The 26,040-nt window shown below is 36.3% G+C and overlaps 1 protein-coding gene across 1 annotated transcript; it reads left to right on the forward strand.

The window, feature by feature from the left end:
- Window positions 1-612: 612 nt before the first annotated feature.
- gfpt2 (glutamine-fructose-6-phosphate transaminase 2) lies at window positions 613-26,019 on the forward strand. Its single transcript, XM_022676164.2, has 19 exons — window positions 613-762; window positions 4,167-4,274; window positions 4,754-4,849; window positions 5,008-5,133; window positions 6,793-6,851; window positions 7,896-8,030; window positions 11,623-11,684; window positions 14,910-14,989; window positions 16,077-16,194; window positions 17,604-17,767; window positions 18,844-18,939; window positions 19,640-19,737; window positions 20,916-21,036; window positions 22,681-22,838; window positions 22,938-23,052; window positions 23,191-23,318; window positions 23,691-23,858; window positions 24,020-24,181; window positions 24,642-26,019. The coding sequence occupies exons 1-19, from the start codon at window positions 756-758 to the stop codon at window positions 24,684-24,686; spliced, it is 2,046 nt and encodes a 681-aa protein (XP_022531885.2). The 5' UTR covers window positions 613-755; the 3' UTR covers window positions 24,687-26,019.
- The last annotated feature ends 21 nt before the right edge of the window (window positions 26,020-26,040 follow it).

Raw genomic sequence — 26,040 nt, forward strand, 5'->3', positions numbered from 1 at the left:
ATATGACCCACTTGTACGCCTCTTTTTTGGACAGATATGCCATGTAACATTAAAAATAATAAATAAACATAAATAAATAAATAAATAAAAAACAAAGAAATAAAGATGTATTTATTGTATTGGGCATAGATATGCCATGTAACTATATATATACAAACAAATATGTATTTATTGTTTTGGATGTAGATATACCATTTTACATTATATTTAAAAAATATAAAACAAACATTAATAAATGAACAGTAATAATTACAGTCATAAAATTAAACAGGAATGAGTTGCTCACTGAATGTATCTGATTTAATTTTGATACTTGTATATGGGATAATTTGTTTAGACCCTTAGGGTTTAGTTTTGGGGTCTTTCTCTTTCTATTTCTATGAAACAAATGTAAATTCTGAACCCACCACAATTGTGAGAGTAGTTAAAGAACTGGACTTGGTTTAATTTGCAAGGTTAAAGCTGGTAACAGCTCTAATACTCCTTAATGAATGTATTTAATGTGTTTATTATACAGTGACTAACCTGTAGCTGTGCTGGTTCCTCCTCGCGCTCATTCACGCGCGACGCCCCTGTGTTAATGAGCGCCGGTGGGCGGGGCCAGCGTTCCCTGGAAACCGGAGGTGGAGCGGCCGCTGGTATAATAAGTTGTATTCAGTCCTCCGGTCTGTGAGTCTCAGCCCGCACCACTGCAGCGCCTTTACTCTCATTCAGCAACCCGGAGATACCTGTACTCGGAATAAGACATCGCAGCGATGTGTGGTGAGTCTGACAGACATTTTCTCCACACGCTAACAAACAGCGGACTGATTCAATGAAGCTTAGCTGCTGCCTTCAAATGGTGATGAACAGGCAAGTGAGTAGGAAATGCTGTAAAATACGTCGTGTTTATAAGTGGAAAACTATAGCAAGCCTGTGGGTTTAGCCTAAAATGACAGTCCTAACTACTGACTAGTTTCTGCTAAAAAGAGCTAAAAATACAGAAATCTCTAGTGCAGGATTTACTAGTAACATATCACACTGAAAAAATAGACAAAACATAGCTCTGAAAAAAAATAAGAGACCACAAAAAAATGATGAATTTCTTTGATTTTACCAAGTTGAAAACATCTAGAATAGAATCAAGCTGAACTGCTGGATGTTTAGCACCAGGAGTGGCATAAAGTTATCCAAAAGCAGTGTGTAAGACTGGTGGAGGAGAACATGCCAAGATGCATGACAACTGTGATTAAAAACCAGGGTTATTCCACCAAATATTGATTTCTGAACTCTTAAAACTTTATGAATATGAAAGCTCTGCATCTTTTTTGTTATTTCAGCCATTTCTTATTTTCTGCAAATAAATGTTCCAAATGACAAGATTTGTAACTTGGGAGAAATCTGTAGTTTATAGAATAAAACAACAATGTTAATTTTACTCAAACATACACCTATAAATAGCAAAATCAGAGAAACTGATTCTTTCAAGAGCTGTATTTGTAAATTAAGACATGTATGCTTATATTATGCAAAATAAACCTGCCAATGGAGTGAGCATTTTTTTCTTAATACAATTCCTTAAACTTAAATTTCTTAAACAAAGTCTAAAAATGAGTGAAGTTAAATCAAGAGAATCTACAAAGAGTTTGGCTTACATTTGGACACAAGAATAACATTTTTCTGTGCTTATTTTGAGAGTCAAATGAATAACCTAAGTAGGACATTATTTCTAAAATAAGCAAAATAATATTACACTTATAATGCTCAGTAAGACAAAAAAATCTTATCAGAAAAAAAGTATAGAAAATAGGATTTGTTGCCTTGAAATTAATTAATATTTTGCAGTAATTTGCAGTGCATCTGTGACATTTTTACTAGCTAGCTAGTAATAATATCAGATTAACAAACAAAATATCAGGACAACATATCCTTTATGTAATTCAGACCAGTCATCATGATACAGTTGATTTACATGGAATTTGACCTCTTATTTTCTTATTTATTTAGTTATTTATTTTTAGATTATTTGAATTTTGATTAGTAATAATATTTTGTCATCATCTATATTAGATAGAAGTATACATAGTGCAAGGGTGAAATATGATTAGTAAAATATATTTTTATTCAGTAAGGATATGTTATCCATGTCTTTAGAGTTAGGTAGATCTGATATTATTAAATATTTAATGGTTGATATCTGAAATAAGGGTTTTGTTTGGTGCTGGAGCTCTATCTCTAGTATGATTTAGACTAAAACTGATGCTGATGTGCTTTTAATAGCATTAGGAGTTTGTCTGAATGTTGTGTAGAGAAAACAAACTAGTAAAAAGGACTAAATAGGAATTCTCTCAGTCCGGTTGTTCATTAAAAGACACGCCCACAATTCCACAACTAGAATAGGCTACTGTAGCACTAATAAAAGGGCTGCAAAGCGAAGTGCTTCCTCTGATATACTGTATGTCTATCTCTTAAACACACAGCATTAGCCATTTTATCCTTATCATATTGTTATCTGCCTAGTGAATGAGCGGGTTATTGGAAACACATCAGATTTGATGGGCTTTTTCTTTCAGGCCTCTTCAGTAATAGGCTGCAGTACCTCACCTTTAGCGTCACCCATCTAAACAGTATGCTAAGCATTTTCCTGAATCCGCCTCGTGTCAGCGTAACGCCACTGACGGATCCGGTTTCAGAGCAACAGGGAAAGCCTGCCTCACTGTATTCCCTCACTTTCTAACCGGACAGGCAGGACCTGCTACGTGGCTCACTCAGTTATCAATGTGTCAGCCTTACGCTTTCTGCTGTTTAACTCAAATATTTAACCTGTCACTCCTCAGGCCTTCATCTTAATCCCATCTAAGCCTGACTGAGCTACTACATACCCAACACATTCAGTCTTTATTCACTTTATTAAACTCTAAACTCTTATTTTTGCCTTTTTATTATTGGAACTGAATGGTTTCTTCAGCAGATACGAATGTATGTAATGTATTAGGTCATACTGAGAGGTCTTTAATGATTAGGATGAAAAGAAAGAAATCTCAAGCTGTCAGAAGGAGCTGCAGATTTTTGTTTGACCTAAATAGATTTTTTCTTACTCCAGGTTACTCCATTCTGTGCTGAACTAGCCACATTAAAACACAACATTACTGTTTTATATGGATGCACTGAAATAATTTTTTTGCCAAAACCAAACAAAATAAAATCTGTGGCTGAAGGCTCAATACATGAATACCACACACTGCTTTTTTTTTTACAGATTCTTTACATGTTTTTCACTATTGTATAAATTAAATAGCTCAAACATACTTTCACTTTCTTTTCAAAGAAAACATCAGTTCGTATAAACTATTCTGTCATTTTACTTATTTAGCTAAACACTTAAAAACGTGATACAGTGACAGGATGCCACCTGTGCAACAAGCCTAGTTGCAAAATGTCCTCACTACTACATGTTCCACAGTCAACTGTCAGTGATATTATAACAAATAAGTGGAAGAAGCGACTGGGATTAAAATCAACTCAACACAATATTACATAGCGGGGTCAGCTGGGAGATAGGGTGCATAGTGAGGTCACCAAGTTTCTGCAAAGTCAGTCACCACAGACCTGCAAACTTCATAAGGCTCCAGAACAGCTCAAGAACAGAAGAGCATAGCGAGCTTCACGGAATGTTTTTTTTTTTCATGGCCAAGCAGCTCCATCTAAGTCTCACATCACCAAACTCAATGGAAGCGAGTGGAAACTTTTGGCAATATGGTGTACCTTTAAAGTCCTGGATTTTTTTAAAGTTAGCAGGTTGACTAAAATAAGCAGAAAATACCATAACTTGGAAATAAGCTACATCAGTTTGTTGTAGACTGAGGTTCAATTCCAATTCGGGGTCATTATGCTGGACTAGACCAATAAAAACAAGACTTTGGGCAAGACGTCTACTGCTACATTGGCCCGCCTGTGTAATACAAGTTGCTCTAGATAAATGTTTTAGCTAAATGCCATAAATCTGAATAAATAAATAGTTTCTTTTGTCTTGTTTTAGACACTCTCATTGTTCTCTTTCTCACTTTCTAGTGTTGCGATGCTTTTGTTCAGTTTTTATGACGCGTGACATCTGGAAGCTTGACACTGTCACATGTTTTCACATTTTTTTAAAGGCCTCTTCCTCTCTTCTTGTCTGCCCCCTCAAGGGATTTTCGCCTACCTGAACTACAGAGTGCCAAAGACTAGAAAGGACATCTTTACGACGCTGGTGAAGGGACTTCAGAGGCTGGAATACAGGGGTTATGACTCTGCAGGTAAGCTGGCTCCTCCCAGCACCTCTGAAAGTAATGTCAGTGTGTTCTGCCTGTAACTGATCCAGCTTAGAGCTAAACAGAGGCCCATTTTATGTATTTTGGCAGCGCAAGGAGCCTGGTGTTTCTGTGGTTGCTGGGCCATTGAGCCCATTGAGAAAGGAGATGCATTTATTAGGAACTTAATTTAAAAGTGTATTTCATCAACACATGAAAAAATGCTAGGAAAACCAGCGTACTAAAGGACAAACTTGTTCTTATTTATTGCTTTGGATTAATAAGGAATGTATTCATGTGGAAAATATTAAAAGCACTTTTTTCTGTTGTGTGGAGGATTGAGCTCCACTCAGGCTGCCTTATTTATGACCTCTCCTCCTCCTCTCCTCCTTTTAGTTATCTTAAGAACAGGACGACCTTTCATGACTTTTTCATGTTTTGACTGTGTGTGTGTGTGTGTGTGTGTCTGTTTGTTCTCTGTCCAGGTGTTGCAGTTGATGGCTGTGGGAAAGTAGACACAAACAGCATCTGTCTCTTCAAGAAGAAAGGAAAAGTAAAAGCACTCGACGAAGAGCTCTACAGTGGGTCTAATTATTATGTCAGAAATCTCCACCTTTTCCTTTTCATCTCTCCTCTTTTGTCTTTGCCTGAACCTCAGCCACTGATTACTCTATCTCTGACCTCTGTCCCATATTATTATTGAGCCTCTAATTTCCTTGTTTTTTTTTCATATTGCCAGAGAATGACTCAATCGATTTGGAACTAGAACTGGACACACATTTTGGGATTGCACACACTCGCTGGGCCACACACGGAGAGCCGAGTGCTGTCAACAGCCACCCTCAGCGCTCTGACAAGAACAACGGTAACACTCATGCGTACAACCTCACACCAGCACACTGAACTCAATAGCTTAGAATTGGTTGCTTACAAAAACCAGTCTCTGCAGTGCCAGGAAAACTTCATATCTCCAAAATAGCAGCTTTCTATGAAAGTCTCACAATTTAGATTGTGATTTGGGATGAGCTAAATCTTCACAGCATGAAGGAAAATCAGCAACTATTATTCAGCACCTCTAGAAACTCCTTCTTTCAAGACTCTGAGAAAATTAATCCAGGTGACTCTCCCTCATGAAGACACTGAGATTAAAATACCAAGAGTGTGCAGATCTGTCCTTAAAGATAAATGTATCTACTTAAAATAATCTAAAGTTTAAAATAGATTTTAGTTTAACACTTTTTTTTATACAAAACAGTTCCACATGTATTACTGTATATATACTGAAAACACACATTTAATGAGAAGAGATGTTTACAAACTTTTGACTGGTACTGTATTACCCTAAAATAATTGCTGTCTAGTCCTTACAATACGCAGTCACAACTAGACAATCTTATTTTACTCAATACAATTTTGGTTTGGATATGTCATAAAACACTCTTAAAAAATACAATTACAGAAACAAACTTTTTGCAAAATTCACTTTACATTCTGCTATCCCATAACTTTTGTCATGTCAGTGTATTTATATTACATTGACTTCTTTCTTAAGCAAAGTATTTGTGAATATGAAAAAAGCTTTGAAGTCATATGATTCAAAATTGGTTGCACGTGATTGAATGAATGATATACTGTACATTCAAAGCACTGTCCTCATCCTCAGCAGGTGAGAGCAGATAAAAGCTAAGGGCTGAGTTTCGTTCGGTGCGGATTACAGAGCACCTTACAGCTGATCCCTCAAAAGAAACAGGGAGGGAGTCCTTCTCGCTTTCTCAGTCCATAAAGCAGCCTTAGACAGAGAATCCTTTTAATGCAACTGCTTTAGGATCCTGTTTCCTCACTATAATCCCCAGGAACAAGAGGCAACCCTGTTAGAATGAGCACCGAAAGTGTGCCACTACTCTTTTAGAAAGGAAGACTGGGCGCTCATAAGTCACGAGCTGACAGGGAGGCAGACAAAAAAAACAGCTACCGGTCTTCTGTATACAAGAGTACTGGAATATGAAAACATGGTAAACAGCAGGTAAACATGGAAATGCAAATTATTATTATTTTTTTAGATTCTGTCACTTACAGTTACAGTGTACTTTTGATTTAAAAAAAAAAATTCTTTATAGGCGGAAAAACTTGCAAAATCGGCAATGTATCAAATACTTATTTTGCCCACTGTATACAGTACATGGTACAAGTATTAGTGCATAATAGTAAAAAAAAGTGTCTGAACATATAAAACAAGACAGTAGACACACTCACGCTCTGTGATGTGACTATTGCATATGCACATATTTGCCCAATGATGCTGAAATGCTATATTTTGCCGCTCTGTTGTGTATGCGTCAGTGTAGGCATGCATTTGCGTATTTGTGTGTGTGACATAAAGGAAGATATAAGGAAAATGTGTTCCACCTTAAAACGTCCAGCCTAACCTGTTAAACTTGTTTTTTCTGAATGGGAATTCTAGAACTGAAAGTATGCAACGTAATCAGTGTTTATTTATAGCATCTCTCTGCATTTGTCTTTATAGAATTTGTGGTGATTCACAATGGCATTATCACCAACTACAAAGAACTGAAGAAGTACCTGGTGAGTGACATTTATTGCATGAACAACACCAGTCAAAAGTTTGGACACATCTTAAATTCAGTGTTTTTTCATTTTTTTTTAATATTCTGCATTGTAGAATAATAATGAAGTCATCCAAACTATAAAGAAAAACATATGTAATTATTTAGTAAATGAAAAGTGTTAAACAATGCAAAATATGTTCAAAACAGCTTATTCATAAAGAATTCAGCTAAAAGTGATGTTAGTACAAAATTTGCTTTTAATTGTAATAGCTGGAGGGGCTAGTTTTGAAGATTTTGAAGAGTTTGATAAATTGATGCATTTTAAAAGATTTCTATGTTGTTTGAACCAAACAATCTTTACAAACAAACTTAAACTCATTATACATGGACCAATAGAATAATAGAATAATAAAAATGTAAAAGGTTTGCATAAAATCTTTTGAAACTGATATCCATTAAAATACTGACAGGTTTAACATATAATAATATTGATATTAATAATACTATTTTTTTTCCATTATTTAGAAAACAAACACATAAAAAGGTGGTAGTTCAATATACACTCCATTAAGGAAAGATATATTTGGTAGTCTATAAAAGGTCTAAACTCTTATAATATGAATGAAAAATGCGACATTCCTTGAGAAAAAGAAGATTCCTTGTGTTTGTCTTTGAATAAAACTATGCCAGAGTTTCAGAACTGCAAATATTACACTTCCTCAGAGACGCCTGACTAATACTGTGAACCATTTGGCTCTTCTTTCCAACCCCTCATAATGTACGCTTTCCTAATCCAGATTTAAGACAGGATGTAGAAATAAGAGATTAATGTGATAGATAGTAGGTCTGGAGTGTTAATTTGAAAATGAGCCACGTTTACTCACCGCTGTGGTGTAGGTTAGTTAACGTTAACGTTTTATGTGATTAGTGTAATCCTTCAAAAACTATGGCGGGCATTTTTCCTATTTTTTTTTTCTTTTGAGGAAAAAAATCATTCTTTTTGTTTTGCGTTTGTTTGAGTGTGTAACCATGGCTGTGTTGTGTCCCACCCTTTTGACAGATTTCCAAAGGCTACGAGTTCGAGTCGGAGACGGACACGGAGGTCATCCCCAAGCTGATCAAGTATCTTTATGACAACCGCGAGAGCAATTACGTGTCCTTCTCCACCCTGGTGGAGCGCGTCATCCAGCAGCTGGTGAGCATCAGGACTTCGTCTGAGCGTAGTGTGTGTGTGTGAGGGGGTGGTCTTACTCAGACGCTTCTGGGACCTCCTTGCTCATGCTTTCAGGGCTAAAGTTCAGTTGGTGCTTTGTGTGTTTTTAATGGGTAAGGGAGTTTTCTAACAGCCCTGTATTGTGAGGATCATTATCAGGTTTATGACCTTCTGTATCGTATAAATAATCATAGGTACTGTGTATATGACAGTGTATTATATTGACTTTAGTAATGATCAACTTGTTATTCATTTAAAAGCCACACTTCTGTACCTGTCTATTGAATGGGAGTAAGGGGGTGGGTGCAGGTCAAAATGATGGTGAATTTGTTCTTAAAGGCCTTCTGTGATAAAGTATATCTAAAAGGATGAGTATCTGTTAAACAGAGGTACAGTAGATGGTAGCATTCGTCATTTGTTACATAAAGACAAACACTTATCTAGAACTGAGAACATGAAACACTCAGCTCTTCCCGTTAGCAGCCAATGATCTTAATATCTTTCTTCGTACGGGAACAGGCATGTTTCGCCTTATCAGTTGCCAGTAGTACCTTTGAACGTCACCCAGGGCCAATACACTCATCCTTGAGATTTGAAAGTCTGCACATCTATATAAACATCTGCAGTGACATCCTCCCCGCCCGCCCTGTTCCTTACCAGGAATCAATGGTTTATCATTAGTTTATACTGGGCCAGCTTTCGCTATCAACTCAGGCCTGTTTAAATTTCCCCTCCTCGCCCCCTCACTAACAGAGACATACTGTGCTTTATGGCTTCTCCTATAAAGTGATTTCATTATCTAAATTGCACTTGGCAGTCCCGACTTAGCTTAGCGACAGAGTCCAGTGAGATGAAAGAGTGATAAATGTTTCAGTGGCCGTGCCCCAGGTCTGATTTTATGGGTCTTTCACCTTCCTCGTAGCGCTGAGGGAGCAGGATTTGGTGTTCAGGCAGAAGAGAAAGAGAGAGAGAAAGGGCAAAGGAACAGAGAAGGGACCTGAGGTGATTGAAAACAGCCCAAGACCTCAACATGTCCAAATGCTCAAATGCTGGCGCTTAGTTGCTTTGTTTTTGTATGGTTGCGTACGCTACGCATGAGAAGATTGGGAACGCCTAGATTTCTCAGTTGTTTTTAATTAGTGAGCATGCTTTCTTTGTCGGTTTTTGCAATAACGTAACATATTAACCCACTGCAACCGATGGACCTGAGACAACAGCCAAGAAAAATAGTATTTTGCCACAAGATGGTGCTGCGTGGGCTCGAATGTCAAATGTTACCATGTCAAAAATACATCTGTGTTTTCTGCCTCTACATAACCGACAGAACAGGATTACACACATCTTGGCAGTGGTTGTTCTTTTAAATCAAAGTAATAATACAGTGTAGCTGTAGTAAAATGCATTCTACTCTGCTGTCATGTGTTTTATTTTCCACAGCAGCATATTTAGACACAAACACAATAAAATGCTCAGCCCTGAAAAATCAGGTTATTAATGTAAAGAAAGCAAAAGGATTTCTTACACAACTTACATCATGTTTTAAAGTTGGCAAGAAATGCATTATTACTTTTTTAGAAGTATATTTAGAATGTGATTGGGTCAAAAAATACCCAGATGTAAGTAGGGTAGGGTGATCATGTAAAATATTATATCTTAATATTTTAAAGATATTTTCTAGATATATCTTTAGATATAAATATGTCATTAAATAACATTACTTTGCCCAGCAAGCATGTTTACAAGCAGGTTTACAGCCTTGTTACCATGCAGTTTTCCATTTTAATGGACAGAAAATATAAGCATTACTATTTTTGACTGGTTCACAGAAACGCAACCTTCTACTGTCACCTAGCATAGCCTATCCTAGTCTAGCCTAGCTAAACCTAGCATAACTTTTAACCTCAAAACAAAAACAATTTGTAACTAACCCAGAGTATTATCAAAAAGTGTTGCAGTCTGATTGGTATCCAGTCAGTGTAGTGTGCAGTTAGCTAGCTTTGTAGTTTGTAGAAGAGTCTGGTTGGGTTAGCATTTAGCCTAGCAACTGACTGTCATGCACAGCACTCGCAGCTCTCCATCCCTGCAGCCAGCTCTTCTCTAAACAGTGCTTTTCCTGATGTGCTATCAGTAGCCTTTAGCCTTTTTAAAAAGCCTAACTTTAACATTCTTCCGAAGTCGTTGCTGCATTTGATCTTGAAAAAAAGCATTTTAAAAGAGAACACAACAGTGTTTGAGTTTCACATTGACTGCTATGTGGCTAGAACCAACCTCTGACACTGAAGAACTCCATTTCCCTGCATGCCGCAGACTCTTACTCCAGTTGAGAGTTGAGCTACTTGTGTCTGGAAAATTTAGGAAAAAAGGTTGATGTAATGGTGATGCAAGTGAAGTGGTGACAGTGTCAGGAGAACTTGCAGTTTCATATGTTAGCATAGCAACACTTTATCACTTCCTGTTAATACAAAGCAGGTTAGTGTTCTAATATGTAAAGTATTATCCTGCCACATTGGCACTATTAATATCAGTGTATAGTACACTTTATAGTAGTAATGTGTGTTACACAATTGGTACACAGTCTATGTTAACAACAGTGAAAATCAAACATTATCTGGAGTTTCTCAAGAAGTTTCTCAAGACGCCAAGTTGTCCCGAAACTTTTGATAGGCAGCATATGTGTGCAAGCTTGTGTGTGTTAGTATAAGTAAACATTTGAATATTAGTGAATACGAAAGCTTGTGGTGTGTGGTTTCCTCTGTGAGTATGGCAGGCACAGTGTAGAGGTGCATGGTGGGAGCTGGTCTCTGCAGTTTACAGAGGGCTGGTATATCTGGTATCTGCCCTAAGCTCACTGTGAAGCTCTGTTCGTCTTAGCACCTCTCTGTGGGCCTCATGCTCTCCTCAAACCACACTGAGTGGTGGACTAAATGGAGCTGAAAGAGAGAGAGCTGACAGACTTTACAGTTAAATGAAAGATGCAGAGCTGCAGTACTGTACTAGTGCTTTGCGAAAAATTCAATATAATTGAAAAGTTACTTTATTTCAATAATTTAGTTCAAAATGTGAAACTTATATATTATATAGATGTATTACGCACAGAGTGCTCTACAGTATTTTAAGGAATTAGTATGGCTTACAGGTAATGAAAACCCAAAAATCAGTGTCTCAGAGAATTAGAATATTATATAAGACCAATTGGTACTTTTGGCAGTGTGCCAAATCCTGCCGGAAAATTAAATCTGCAGAGGGAGGCATAAAGTGCTGTATGATTTTCTGGGAAAACACTGCACTGACTTTAGACTTGATATAACACAGTGGGCCAATACCAGCAGGTGACATGGCTCTTCAAAACATTTGCAGGTTCTTCACTTTCGCAAATTTCTATAACGGACATGTTTTTATGGAATCAAAAGTGCTTCTTCCATGGAATCACTGAAAGAACATTTTGAAGAAAATATTTACAAATGCTAAAGAAGAGAGGGCAATTTTCTCATAAAGCTTAGACAATCATAACAGTTTATGTGATGTTAATTCCAGTTCTCTAACTATTATCTTTTTTTTTTCCTCTCTCCTGCAGGAAGGAGCTTTTGCTCTGGTCTTCAAAAGCATTCACTTCCCAGGACAAGCCGTTGCCACCAGGTCAGCAGCAACAGTTTTCTCTTCTATCCCCCCCTTTTCAGTTTTTATTTGCTGTTTATGATGTTTCTCATCCTCCTTTACAGTAACTGCTCACTGCACTTCTGTTCTTAGTCATATGTTTCACATTCCCCTGCTCTAAAACTGGGCCACTCAGACAGACACTGGGGTTTTGTTTGTTACTAAGAAACATAGGTCTGTAATGCAGAAACATGATAAGCGTGCACTGATACGCTGACATGTAGCCATAATCTTGTCTGGCTTCACCCGAAAAGCTTTGCATTTTGCACAGAGGAAAGCAAAATTCTGATGCAAATTAGTGTTTTTTACTAGATAGCGAAACAAAAAACATTACAGATTAGATCATTTTACTTCTCATCATCAGTTAATCAGTTCCTTTCATTTCATTAATTTATCTCATATTTAGAAAAAAATCTTTCCAAATAGCAGCCTACTAATTTTCAGCATCTGATTTCACAGTTTTTGAGATATTAGCATTATTTTAACTATTGAATGTTTGGTCTGATATGGATTTGCATATAGCTTTTTGATCAGAAAAAATATTTTTAGATTTTTAGTTTTATTTTTTCTAATAAGAATGAATATCTAGGCACCTTTTATATGTAATAATGATACAAAAACGTGTAACACCCCACCGTCATCACAGATGAAATACCATAATCATCCATCTGGAATACCATGCAACCACTATCTACACCCTAGCAACCACTAAGCAACAAAATGGCAAAAACTTAAAATACCAGAGCAGGAGATTACCTTGCCAAACTATATCATCCATTTCATCTACACTATATATACACAATTACCTGGAATACAGTAGCAACCACTTTGTAACACCATAGCAACCATTTAGCAACACAAGAGCAACCATCTGGCAACCATTTAGCAGAAGCATAGCAACCACCAAGTAACATAGCAATCATCTAGTAACCAACACCATTGCAACTAACAGGAATACCATAGAAACCCCTTGGTAACACCATAGCAACCATATTTCTGAATTTCAATCAGTTATTAATCAATCTTGCCATATCTTTGTCCTTGTTTAATGTTAGTTAAGAAGTGTACTGTCTTTAAAATCAAAAAGATTCTTTAGCAGTGCTGTAGGAGAACCGCTTTTGGCGGATCAGATCTTCTCTGAGCCTGACGCAGTGGAGCAGTGCTGTAGTGCTTTACAGACAGCGTATATCGGGTTCTACATATGAACGTGAGCCTAGTGAGACCACGTACAGAGTTAATCGCTCCCATCTGCCTGCCTTCCTCTGAATAAGAGCGTTGTTGCCTGTGGTCAGTTTTCTCTCTCCTGACGAGAGAATTGTGTAAGTGAGTTGCGTGGATAATCTGTTTTATACTTTCTCATGAAGAAAAGAAGAAAAAAGGGCCGTCTGAGGGTTTTGTTGCAATCTGAACTGCTTTCTGCCTGGAATACGTTTTCGAAGAACTGAAGTGAGTCTCAGGGGACACGACTTTCAAAGAACAGTTTTTTGCTTTTCCTTTTCAACCAGTATTCATTTCCAGGTCTTTCTAAGGTCTACTCACTTTAGGCCCAGTTACCTTGTGCTATGTCCGAGTGTGCTTGAGCATGATGCCATAAAAAAACACTTTTGGTTCTGAAAATAGCCACATTTGGAATACAGGTGTGTGGGTTTGAAGAAACGTCACATGTCATCCCACTATATAAATATGCTATACAAAACATATACACTAAAATGGCCATATCTTCCTTCCTTCATTGCTATACCATCCTTCCTACATGGCTATACCTGCTGTCCTTAACCTACTTATTTGAATTTAGTTTGAATGCAGAGCTCAATTTTCAGTTTCTCTCTCTTCACTGGATCAGAATTAGCAGTCCATTAAAATTCAGTGTTTATTTTGGCCTGTACTATAATCCAGAGTGCCTTTCACGGGTTAGTGGACATTACAAAGTGGATTGAGCTCATTTTAATGCAAGTGCCACACCTACTCAAATAGAGCTAACTGCAAGAATGTGTACAAACGAGGCTGCACTCTTTGCCACGTCAGCTTAAGGAATCATGGATTGCGGTGAGATGTAAGAGGTAATTTTTTTGGTGGTATTTCCTTATGCTGGCCAAACGGATCTAGGACACGGATGTTAGAAAAAAATCAAGGGAGAAATTTCCATACAGATACACTATTTCTTAGATGTGGAATTTAAAATTTGTAGTGTATCAGTGACATTCAAATTTACACTGTATATGAGGGCAAGGTAATTAATCTGAAATTAATCAAAACGACATTGACAAAATTAAATTAAATAAAAATAAATTACATAATTTTTGAACTCGATACAATACTTTGCTTTAAGTATTGTAATGCAATATGCAATATATTGAACCGCAACACCTGTATTATGAAATTAATTTTATTACCAGTTTCTTGTCAATACATAACCCTACAATTTTCCAATTGCAGATGAAATCAAACTGCTGTTCCTTCAGCATTCGCTTGGTTGCTATGTGTGAAAAACTGAAAACTCAATCCAAGACCTTTTTAAGTGAGCGCTGAGGCATTGCAAACCCACAACCAATGTCTGTCAGGTTTAATATCTGGACCTGCTGGCGTCTGCTACAGCCAATGAAAGAGCAATACACAGAATGAAGAGAAATCTGTTGGTGGAGCTACAATTTGTTTCACTAATTTCATACATTCAGACATCTAGACTAGACATTTTGGAAAAAATCAAACTGTCTTGTACATGGAAATGCGTCAGTTATTGCTTGTGTTTTTGTGATAGATGTGATTTAAATGTGATAGAAGTCACAGCTGTTTCTGCCTGGTGAAAGCCACAACTACTATATTATTCCCAATTACAAGACAAGTGGTGTAATGTAAAAGGTACAATGATCTTTCACCAGGAGGAACTCACATTGCTGCTATCTAAAATTGCATTTTGTCACAGAAACACATGGGAGAACTGATGCCCAACCATGCACAAGACACAAAAAATGTGAAGTGTTAACCTGACCTTAAGGCGTTCCACAACACTGTATGCTTGCTCTGAATATTTATCTTTTGTATTGTAGTATCTTTCCACCTACTACCAAATCTAAAGTCTCTGAAAGTTTTATTGATGGGACATTAAGTCTGACGGGAGTCCCTGACATCACACATGGTACTTTTTTTCTCCTAAAAAAACTCCTATGTGCTCTTATTTAACCCTGTCCTCTCTTTGTTGTGTCCTAGGAGAGGAAGCCCTCTGCTGATTGGTGTGCGAAGCCAGTACAAGCTCTCCACTGAGCAAGTCCCCATACAGTACAACAACAGTAAGTACCAGTATTGCCTTCACCATCCATGCAGAACACCCTCACACCCACACACCCCAACAACAGCTCACCAAACCAGTTCGGTACACAGGAGGGACGTGGACCTGTGACATGGCTACTGTCTACGCTGAACGACAAATGAGTAATGTGCATGTCATGCCGGGAATGCAGTGCTACAAGACTTTGGTAGAATTTGGGTGTGAAAATGTAATCAGTTTGTGATCTTTAATTATTCGCAGAGACGGTATGTGACGCATGTTTCCAGAATGGATGCTTTACAAGAAAGGGGAAACCCATGTTTCTTCAATTTAGAAAAAATAAACAACTGCCAGATTCGCATTATTAGTAATATTATTATACACTAACACTAACATGCCAAAAAACATGTCACAGAAAATAGACTTGTGTCCTATAACTTTTGGATGCTAAAGAACGCTGTACTGATCTGTAGGATATGCATGTAGAGTCCACTGTATTGAATGCGGATGTGATGTATATCAGAATCGCTTGGTTTATCATTACTTTATGAACATTACAACGCACTGAACTGTCCACTGTGGGTGGTAATGCACTCTATGATGTTAATCACATGCATCTTGGCATGTTCTCCTCCACCAGTCTTACACACTACTTTTGGATAACTTTATGCCACTCCTGGTGCAAAAATTCAAACAGTTGTATTCCAGAGGTTTTCAATTCGGTAAAATCAACGAAACTCATAATTTTTAAGTGATCTCTTACTTTTTTTTCTAGAGTTTTATACCAGTTAAGCATCTGCATCTGTTTTAGTCACTTACTATATGATACATGAGTAGCAGTTTGTCAGTTTTTCCTGTCTTTATCTCTACATTTGATTCATTTTTCCTTTAACTTCTCTGATAAGTGTGTTTCCAAAGATTAGATTAAGATCTGCTGGCACATTCCTTCCCTCAACAAAGCTTCTTAAAAGTTTCAGTTTTAAGCCCCACATTTAGACACAGCTTTTACTGCCTGACGTTTGCATTTATATCATTCATACCTTTGCTGTTATATTAACTCAATGTCTTAGTCTTTGGGAAGTATGACATCATTTATTTCTAATCTACAGGTGACTCCAGGATAGACGTTCAGAGTAAAAACTACATTAACAGGGTGGACAGCAGCAACGCTTTGCACTCTGTAAACGACAGGATGGCAGTGGAGTTCTATTTCGCTTCTGATGCAAGGTAATACACACACACACACACACACAGACACACATGCTGTATGTATACTGTACGTGGGTCAATGAGGTGATGGCTAAACATTCTATCTTGGCTGTATTATTTTTTGTCACAAAATGTTTAATGCATATAACAATAATATATACAGCTCAGGAAAATATAAGAGACCACTTCAGTTTCTGAATCAGTTTTTGCTATTTATAGGTATATGTTTGAGTAAAATGAACATTGTTGTTTTATTCTATAAACTACAGACAATGTTTCTTCCAAATTCCCCCCCAAAAATATTGTCATTTAAAACATTTATTTAATGAATTCTTTAATTTATTTCAGACCTCAAATAATGCAAAGGAAACAAGTTCATATTCATAAAGTTTTAACAGTTCAGAAATCAATATTTGGTGGAATAACCCTGTTTTTTAAACACAGTTTTTATTAATCTTGGCATGTTCTCCTCCACCAGTCTTACACACTGCTTTTGAATAACTTTATTCCACTCCTGGTAAAAAAACAAGCAGTTCAGCTTGGTTTGAAGGCTTGTGATGAACCATCTTCCTCTTGATTATATTACAGAGGTTTTCAATTTGGAAAAAACAAATAAACTCTTTTTAAGTAGTCCTTAAAAAAAAATCCTTTTTAAGTAGTCGCTTATTTTTTCCCAGAGCTGTATATCATGTGATGCGACCTACAACAGCAAAAACTGCAATACATTTTTCCAATTTCTGTGACTGAAGTATTATTTGCTAGTAGAATATGCTTGATGGCATCGCTAAAAAAAATAGGCAATTTTCACATTATAGAACAAAAAATATAAAGTTCTCATTTATAAGAAACATCTACATAATGCACTTAATAAATAATGACATTTTTAAGGCCTCAGACAATTCATCTGGATAAAACCAAAGCTAAAATTAATTATTTAAAGTTTAATATGAATGTATATGTATACAACATTCTGAATGTTCTGAATATAAAGTGTTGCAAACTGGCCTCTTAAAATCCTTATGTTATTGACCCAATTTTATTGTATTGTATTGCATTGAAAAATCATTGAAAATCATCACAGTGTAAATTAGTGAATTACTTTTTAAAATATGAATAATATTTAATAGAGTATTTCAGAAGTTGGTTAGTCACACAATCCCAGGTTTTTGTAAAGGTAGTCAGATATAAGCAGCCAATGTCTTTATACAGTGAGTCAGCAGCTCAGCACTGCTATCTAGTGGGTTCAAACCCCTGTTGCAGTTTAAGCATTTTCCTCACGTCTGGTTTTCTACCAATGGCATTGCTGTAGTAAGATCAAGTTGGTCTCAGTTTAAACAATGTTACTCTTTTTGAATACATTTGTACAGAAAAGATCAGTTTTGGTTATCAAATATACTTACATAAATATACTTGTCTCTCTCTCTCAGTGCCATCATTGAGCACACCAATAAGGTGATGTATCTGGAGGATGATGACATCGCAGCGGTGGCAGACGGGAAGCTGTCTGTGCACAGGATGAGCCGCAGTGCCGGAGAGGACCCTGTCAGAGTCATCCAGACCCTGCAGATGGAGCTCCAGCAGATCATGAAAGGTGACGAACCTGCACATATATATACACACTCAGAGCTACAGTGCACTGCAGACACTCAACTGGACTTAGGGCTACAGCTACATTATAGTTTTGTGGACTGGCAGTGTAAAAATGCATGCATTAGTCTGATAGTGGCATATAAACTACATTCATATTGGAATGTTAGAATCAGTTATAAATATTTGATAACATGATGTGAGGCTATATTAGGATATTTGATAGAACTGTGTATTCATTATTTTATATCATCTCTGTCCCTCAAAAGATGTCTCCCCCTTTTTGTTGTTTTATTTTCTCCTTTTTGTGACATAATGTGAGACTGGCAGTTTCTCTTTACATTGTGGGAAAATTATGTGAAGAATAGAATAGAGATGCTAGATAATTAAATTATTTTAATTTTAAAGTTACAAACATGTTTTTATTCTCTTGTAAAATTGATAATTTTGAATATATTGTTTTATTCCAAGACAGAAATCATAGTAATTATTGCAGAAACAGATATTTTGCACATTCTTTATTCAGTGTAGTTTAACACATTTTTAAAATAAAAAATGTTATAATACACTGAATTGTAGAATAATAATAGAGCTGAATCACCTTGCTTTTTGGAAATAGGAGTTTTTCTGCAGGATGGCAGTAATATATTTAATTACTGTACAAGCCAATATTTTACACATTTGTTATAATCAAATTGAAATTTTGGTGAAATTTAAAATGTTTTTATGCATTTAATTCTTTAAAGAATGATAATTAAATAAATGCCTGTGAGGCCACGCCTATATAATAGACACACACAGATGTTTTTAATAATAATTTTTACTTTGGACTTTATGCCTGTTTTGCTTTGTATGTAAAGTGCTTTTGAGAATTTTGTAAAGCGCTATATAAATAAAAATGTATTATTATTATTATTATTATTATTAGGCCAAAATTAGTACTCCCAGACAGAGGAAAAAAAACTTTACTTTACTTTTAACCAAATTTCCTCTGAACATTTTGCTATATCATTTATTCACTAGCCTTCTCTTTTCTCTGTTCTGTATGCTGATGCTGGCTCTCACGCTTCTCTCCCTCAGGTAACTTCAAAGCCTTCATGCAGAAGGAGATCTTCGAGCAGCCTGAATCTGTCTTCAACACCATGAGGGGCCGCATCTGCTTCGACACTAACACAGGTAGAGGCTGACCTCCATCTTCACCAGCCGTGAAACAGCAAACAGCACTCACACTGCGCTGCCTCCAGGGCCAAAATGTGCTCCACTGATCTGGAGCACTTCCACCTGCAGGCGCCAGTTTAAACTGGGGCACTGCTTTCTGCATGCCCTTGAATAGCTTGTTCATTTTAATGCGCTGTGGTAGTAATATATTTTCATTAGGAAATGAAGTGTGATGCACGAGGCATAGCGGGGGATTCTCAGAGGGGGTGCACAATAGGGGTGTTCCATATCGTATGTTACACAATAATATAATTTGAATTTTTTAAATAATAAAAAGAAAACCATGATAATATAAAATATAATAGCAGGGTTCTGTCTAGTTTTGCTATTTACTGTGAAGCTTTGAGAAGATATTGTTGATATTTTTATACTTAGTTTTTATGCATGCATTAAATATTCTACAGTTTAGTTTTTATGGTAGAGTTTTTGTTACATTTTGTTATTTTGTTTAAATAATTATTATTTTAAACAAAATCTTTACAAAAGTCTTTGTAAGTTAATGTTGTTTACAGAATAGATAAAAGTTGTGTTCAGAACTGTTATACTAAATGTTATACTAAACAAAACATGTATTGTGTTACAGTGGTATATTTTTTTTATATAAAATATTTTTCAGTGTTCAAATCACAAAAATACCCTTCTGTCTGTTTTCATGCAGTTATCCTTGGAGGTTTAAAGGACCACCTAAAGGAAATCAAGAGATGCCGCAGGCTCATTATAATCGGCTGTGGAACCAGCTTTCATGCAGGAGTTGCAGTAAGTTAAGATGTTAATTTGTCCATTTTCTTTTTTGAGCATTAAAAAAATTATTGTCTATTTACGTGCTTTCTAACTAGTTTATATCATTGCTGTCCAATAAAAACATATATATATATATATATATATATATATATATATATATATATATATATATATATATATATATATATATATATATATATATATATATATATGGAAAGCTTCAACTACAGAAGAGAGATAAAACCTTCTTAACTTTCAAATAAAGTTATTTAAGGTGTTTTTGTTGAATTTCTATTGTTCCATTCATCAAGTAATTCTGACACAGTGTGAGAAAGTTTTTCTGCATTCAAACAATGTCGTCAACTTAAAACTGAAAAAAACTTGTTTTTAATTAGACAGCGACAATACAGGCCAAGCCCTGTTTCTGAAACAATGTTGTCCTGCAAAATGTGAAGGATGGGCTACTGCACCTACTTAATGTTACTTGTGCATACTTAGCATAATGATCTAATGGTTGCTCATGGCCTAAAGGCTGTGTAATTATAGCATGTTTAACCACTACATGCAATTTTCTCTGTTTAGCTGCTTGGCAGAATATCCAACAACTAAACACAGAGATCTGTAGAATGTCCCAAAGCAATTACACTGAGTTGTCCACAAATACTGTAAAATATCTTACAAAATGAATTCATTAGATATGCACCAATTGTTATTGGCAATTAAAACTGGTTGAAAATGTTTTTTACAGCTTTAGTTTTATATCGATTAATTACATTTTTAATGTCACAATCAAATCACAAGCAGCTCGGATTTTTAAATTAAAATGATTCAAAATTAATACATTTTAAAAATGTTCTTTTCACTGCATCCTTAAAATTTATATTAGTCTTCTAAGTGTTGGAGTTTAACTACAAAAAATGATTAAAAACTGAGTTTAAAAGAGATACAAAAATAGTAAAAAAGTCACGGTGTATTCCACATCTTGTAAACTCTTTTATCATCTAGAATCCCGAGTTTCCCACTTGTAAATATCACGTCACTGGCTGTTTAAGTGCACAATAGGTCCAAACTGTATCTTCCAGTTTATGACACCACTCAAACATAGCATAAGAGTGTTAAGTGTCTTAAACAATAATAATAAAAAAAAGTTTTTATTAATGTTTGTGTGTGTGTCTCTCTCTTTCTGTGTTCAGACACGGCAGATCCTGGAGGAGCTGACTGAACTGCCGGTCATGGTGGAGCTGGCCAGCGACTTCCTGGACCGCACCACACCCGTCTACAGAGATGACGTGTGCTTCTTCATCAGCCAGTCAGGTACACCACTGCTCAGCTGAAGCTTGCTTATTGTCTTTGTCATGCAAAATCTTGTATTTCCATTTTAGTTTAGTTTTTATTTTTTAAACATGGGCCAGTAGAAATGCTCCAAAATGTATTGGATTTTTTTTTTTACATGGACTTCCGTTGAACTTCTCCTGTAGTGATACTTTAACAAAAACAAACATCTAAATTCCACAGCTTTTCCATAACCCCAAATGTAGCCAGTGAGTCAAGACATGTTTAGCATCCATAGACTAGTTTTAGTTTAGTTTAGCACAGGTGTACTGAGATTAGTGACGTTTATATATAACAGTGTATCCAATTACTTTACATAGCTAAAGACAGCAGCAGCAGTAATCCCAAAGCTTCTGTTCAGTCTTAGAAATATCATTACTCTGTGAGAAAAAAATTCTAGGACTGCATAAATGGGCTGGCCAGTGTGTGGCAAAGCAGGTCATAAATCAAAAGAATGATGTGTAGCTCAAAAATGGGGGCAGAGCCACAGCAGCTTTCCTCTTTTTTATGTGAAAAACATTATAGCACTGCCACTGGAGACATTTTAATGCTACAGAAAGATACATACATTATACATATATTAAGGCAAGGGCAAAGGGTACCCTAATCGAACACAGACTTAGATGTTAATTAATATGATCAAATAGCATTGTACAGAATCTACCAGTATGACTGCGTCAGTCATGTCCTGCTAGTAACTTGTTACCCAGCTCTGATGACGAGATCAGTTCCAGCCTGTCTGGCAACAGGGCAACAAACAGTTTTTATCATAGTGTTGTACAGCTCCAAGGCCTTGTGTCACTGTGACCCAGTTAAAAAGAGAGAGCAAATTTAAGATCATAAAGCCCACTAAATTACTATGCAGTATTTTATACAGCTCTGGAAAAAATAAGAGACCAATTAATGATACTGTTTTCCTTGATTTTACCTAATTAAAAACCTCTGGAATATCGTCAAGAGGAAGATGGATGATCACAAGCTATCAAACCAAGCTTAACTGCTTGAAATGCTGCTTGAAAGTTATACAAAAGCAGTGTGTAAGACTGGTGGAGGAGAATATGCCAAGATGCATGAAAACTGTGATTGAAAACCAGTGTTATTTCACCAAATATTGATTTCTGAACTCTTAAAACTTTATGAATATGAACTTGTTTTCTTTGCATTATTTGAGGTCTGAAAGCTCTGCATCTTTTTTGTTATTTTAGCCATTTCTCATTTTCTGAAAATAAATCCTCTAAATGACAATGTTTATTAATAAAACAATTCATATTAAGAGTTTAGGGTGTGTCTTCAATAATTTTCTTCAATTGGTGTCGAGAGTAGCAACACAAATATTAAAAGCCACATCACTGCACAAAGTCCAGTCTATGAATCTGGCCAATCATTAAATAGTTTACAATGGGCTAACTGGTGGGTATTAAATTCCATTACTTGTTAGCTACATTAGTTTTACAAAAAAAAACATGTTCTGACAGATCAGTTGTATTTGGACTAAGGGAAAAAACTGAGTAAATATGATTTTTTGATAAACTACGTATTGCTTGAAGGGAATGTCCCTCACTGCCACACTGAAATAGAAAGATAATTGCTAATGTAGAAGTATGTGTGTTTTCTGTGTGTGACTAGGTGAGACAGCTGACACTCTGATGGCTCTACGTTACTGTAAGGATCGTGGGGCTCTCACTGTGGGGGTCACTAACACAGTGGGCAGCTCCATCTCCCGAGAGACAGACTGTGGAGTCCACATCAACGCTGGGCCTGAGATTGGAGTGGCCAGCACTAAGGTACAGTATGACATTCTCTCTCTTTTCTGTCTCTCTCTCATTCTCACTCATTCTCGCTCTTTCTCACCTGTGTCTCTTGTTTTTGATTCTCCTGTGCAGGCCTACACCAGTCAGTTTGTGTCTCTGGTCATGTTCGGTCTGATGATGAGTGAGGACAGACTCTCACTGCAGAAGAGGAGAGAGGAGATTATCAATGGCCTCAGCAAACTGCCAGGTTTGTGTAAATTTGTGTAAATGTCTATGTGTTTGTGTGTGTTTGTTTATGGGTGGTACAGCACAAAACACAGACCCTGTACCAATATATCTCTCAGAGGGCTTCATCCATAAACACTCCCTCTCTGTCCCCATTCAGAGCTGATCAAAGAAGTTCTGGCGCTGGACGACAAGATCAAGTGCATAGCAGATGAGCTTTACCAGGAGAAGTCTCTGTTAGTCATGGGACGTGGTTATCACTACGCCACCTGCCTCGAGGGGGCACTGGTGAGTAGGTTTTCTTTTTATATACATTATTTAATTTGATAAAAGTACCAATAAAAAAAAAAGATGATAAAAAAAAAAACAAATCATCTTTGTCTCTCATATCTCCAAAACTTTACAAGCGAGAGAAAAAAACTGCTTACCTTTCAATGGATTTTAATGTAAAAAGATTGTATTCCAACTATTTTTTAAGCATTTCTGTTTGTCTATTCATCATGGCATTTTGACACAGTGCTTCTGAAGTAAAACACCTAGTCAACCTTTTTTCCATTTAGCACACCAACCTAAATTTTAAAACGCCTTATTTATTAGCTTGTAACTTCAGATTCAACTTCAGAAGGTGGCTGCATCTAAACTTTAATATCTCTCCTGCAGAAAGTTAAAGAAATCACATACATGCACTCAGAGGGCATCCTGGCTGGAGAGCTGAAGCACGGACCCCTGGCTCTGATCGACTACCACATGCCTGTCATCATGGTTATCATGAGAGACGCCTGCTACACTAAGTGCCACAACGCCTTGCAGCAGGTCACAGCCAGACAGGTAATTCTCACTCACAGATATACAGTATATATGCACCTTTTATTGTAAAAACTGCACAAGAAAAAGCTGATACAATTTCCCATAAACCAAGTCAGAGGCTACTACCCTCTGTTTGGTGAATGTATGTGCATAACAACTGTCATTTGCTGTGTGTCTGTTAGGGCCGGCCCATCATCCTGTGCTGCCAGGACGACCCAGACATCAGTAAGATGGCGTACAAGACCATTGAGCTGCCCCACACAGTCGACTGTCTGCAGGGCATCCTCTGTGTCATCCCCCTGCAGCTCATGTCCTTCCACCTGGCAGTGCTCAGAGGATATGATGTGAGTGAAACTGTGTAGTACCCCGCTAGTTCTGTGTTGTGTTTTATTGCCTGTGTTGAGTCATTTTATTTAAAGACTTCTTTTGTTGGGCTTTTTTTTTTGTTATTAAAAATGTCAACTTCACTGAAGAAGCTAAAGTCTTTTTTCCCTTTAATGGAAGTCAAAGAATTAAGATCTTACTCAATTTCATTTTGAAGCATTTCTATTAGTCCATTCCTCATTACAATTTTATGCAATATAAAAACTGCTGTCAGATTAAATTTTTTGTGATATTATATAATTCAAAAATGTAAAAAGATTTACAGTTTTTTTTGTGTCGTGAACAAAGCATTTATATACTAACTTAAACCTAAAAATAATATATATATTTTTTTCTAATATACCACTTTTTTGCACACATTTTTTTAAATATGTTGTGAAATACCACCTTTCTAATATAACTCATGCTCTTTATTCACAGGTGGACTTCCCAAGAAACCTGGCCAAATCTGTGACTGTGGAGTAACTCAACATGAAATCTCGGACCTATTAGCCTAGATGTGAAGAATACCTGCCGTCATAGTGCAATCATGAGTGTGTGTGTTTACATGCAACTGTGTGTGTGGGTGTGCAAGTGTGCATATATATTTATAAATTCTGACCAAAACCCATGTGACCGTTCTTCCTCCCACCTTAACCAAAATGAGGGCAGTTCCATGAAGTGCATTTATTTGTGTGCCTTTTACCCACCTGAAGTGTCTGACATCTCACTGTGCAACTGCTAATGAAGGAAACTCTAAACTGTGCCTTTAAACCTCAGCTGCCTGCGCTCCACTGAGCCAGAGAAGCACAGAGAGGTTGAATGTTTACTTCTTTCATACCAATGTGCAATACTTAAAAAAAAAAAAATGGGAACCAAAGTTTTTATAGGGTTTGCTCTTCAAAATAAAGGTGCTAAAAAATGGTTATTTAAATAATGCCACAAAATAACTACTTTTAGTTCCATGCTTAGACCATGCTTGTAATTTGTTGACTGGTCTAAGGAACCATTACTTGATGAGAATGTTCTTTGTACTTGTTGTGTATACATTACTTGTTCTGAGAAAGGTTCTTTATAAAAGGTTCTCTGATACAAACATGCTTCTTTATTGAACTAAATGTGTTTTTTCTAGCACCTTTATTTTTGGGAGTGTTGGGAAGGTGAAGGAGTGCTATTTGAAAAAAAACTGAATGTCTTTTGCCGTTTCTGTTGAGCTCTATGGAGGTACTGATTTATTTAAGCCAAATCCTATTTTACTGTGAGCAAAACTTGGACTAAACTGAAGGGAGTTTCCCATTGAATACAGCACAAGAAAACACTGTAAATACTCCCGGAGTCACCTCTTTTCAATGTTCTGTATCTTATAACTAAACACTACATTCAGATGTTCCAATTTTTAAAACTGTACAAAAACTTACTGGGCTTCACTGGAAAATCTTAAAAAAGAAAGTGCTGTTAGATAATACCGTCAGATTCATTGCATCAGTTTTTTTAAAGAGGCATTCTAAAGTACACTCCATTGTATTAATAAATGTATGTTGAAATATTTACATGATTTATCTCAATCTATTTATGTTGTAGAAATTAGATAACTTATTTTATACTGTCTGGGACCGAATCTGTTTTAATTGTTCCAGGTTGGTCCTATGTAATTGTCTCCTTTGTCTGTATTCATGTTGTCAGTGTCCTTTTTAAAATATTTTTTGTATATTTTTTAAAGTTTTATGGGATAAAGGTTAAAGGGTACAGGTTATGTGGAATATGTACTATCTAACTGTGATCACTTGTAATAAAAATGAATAAAGCATGATGTTTAAGAGCATGTTGTTGTTTATTTTAT

Source organism: Astyanax mexicanus, chromosome 17 (assembly GCF_023375975.1).
Source record: "Astyanax mexicanus isolate ESR-SI-001 chromosome 17, AstMex3_surface, whole genome shotgun sequence".
NCBI classification, from domain to species: Eukaryota; Metazoa; Chordata; class Actinopteri; order Characiformes; family Acestrorhamphidae; genus Astyanax; species Astyanax mexicanus.

Bases quoted from the DNA above. Each gene is read 5' to 3' on its own strand.
- gfpt2 (XM_022676164.2), top strand. The intron at 6,852-7,895 runs GTGAGTGACATT...CCCTTTTGACAG, and splicing joins AAGAACTGAAGAAGTACCTG to ATTTCCAAAGGCTACGAGTT. The intron at 17,768-18,843 runs GTGACGAACCTG...TCTCTCCCTCAG, and splicing joins GCTCCAGCAGATCATGAAAG to GTAACTTCAAAGCCTTCATG.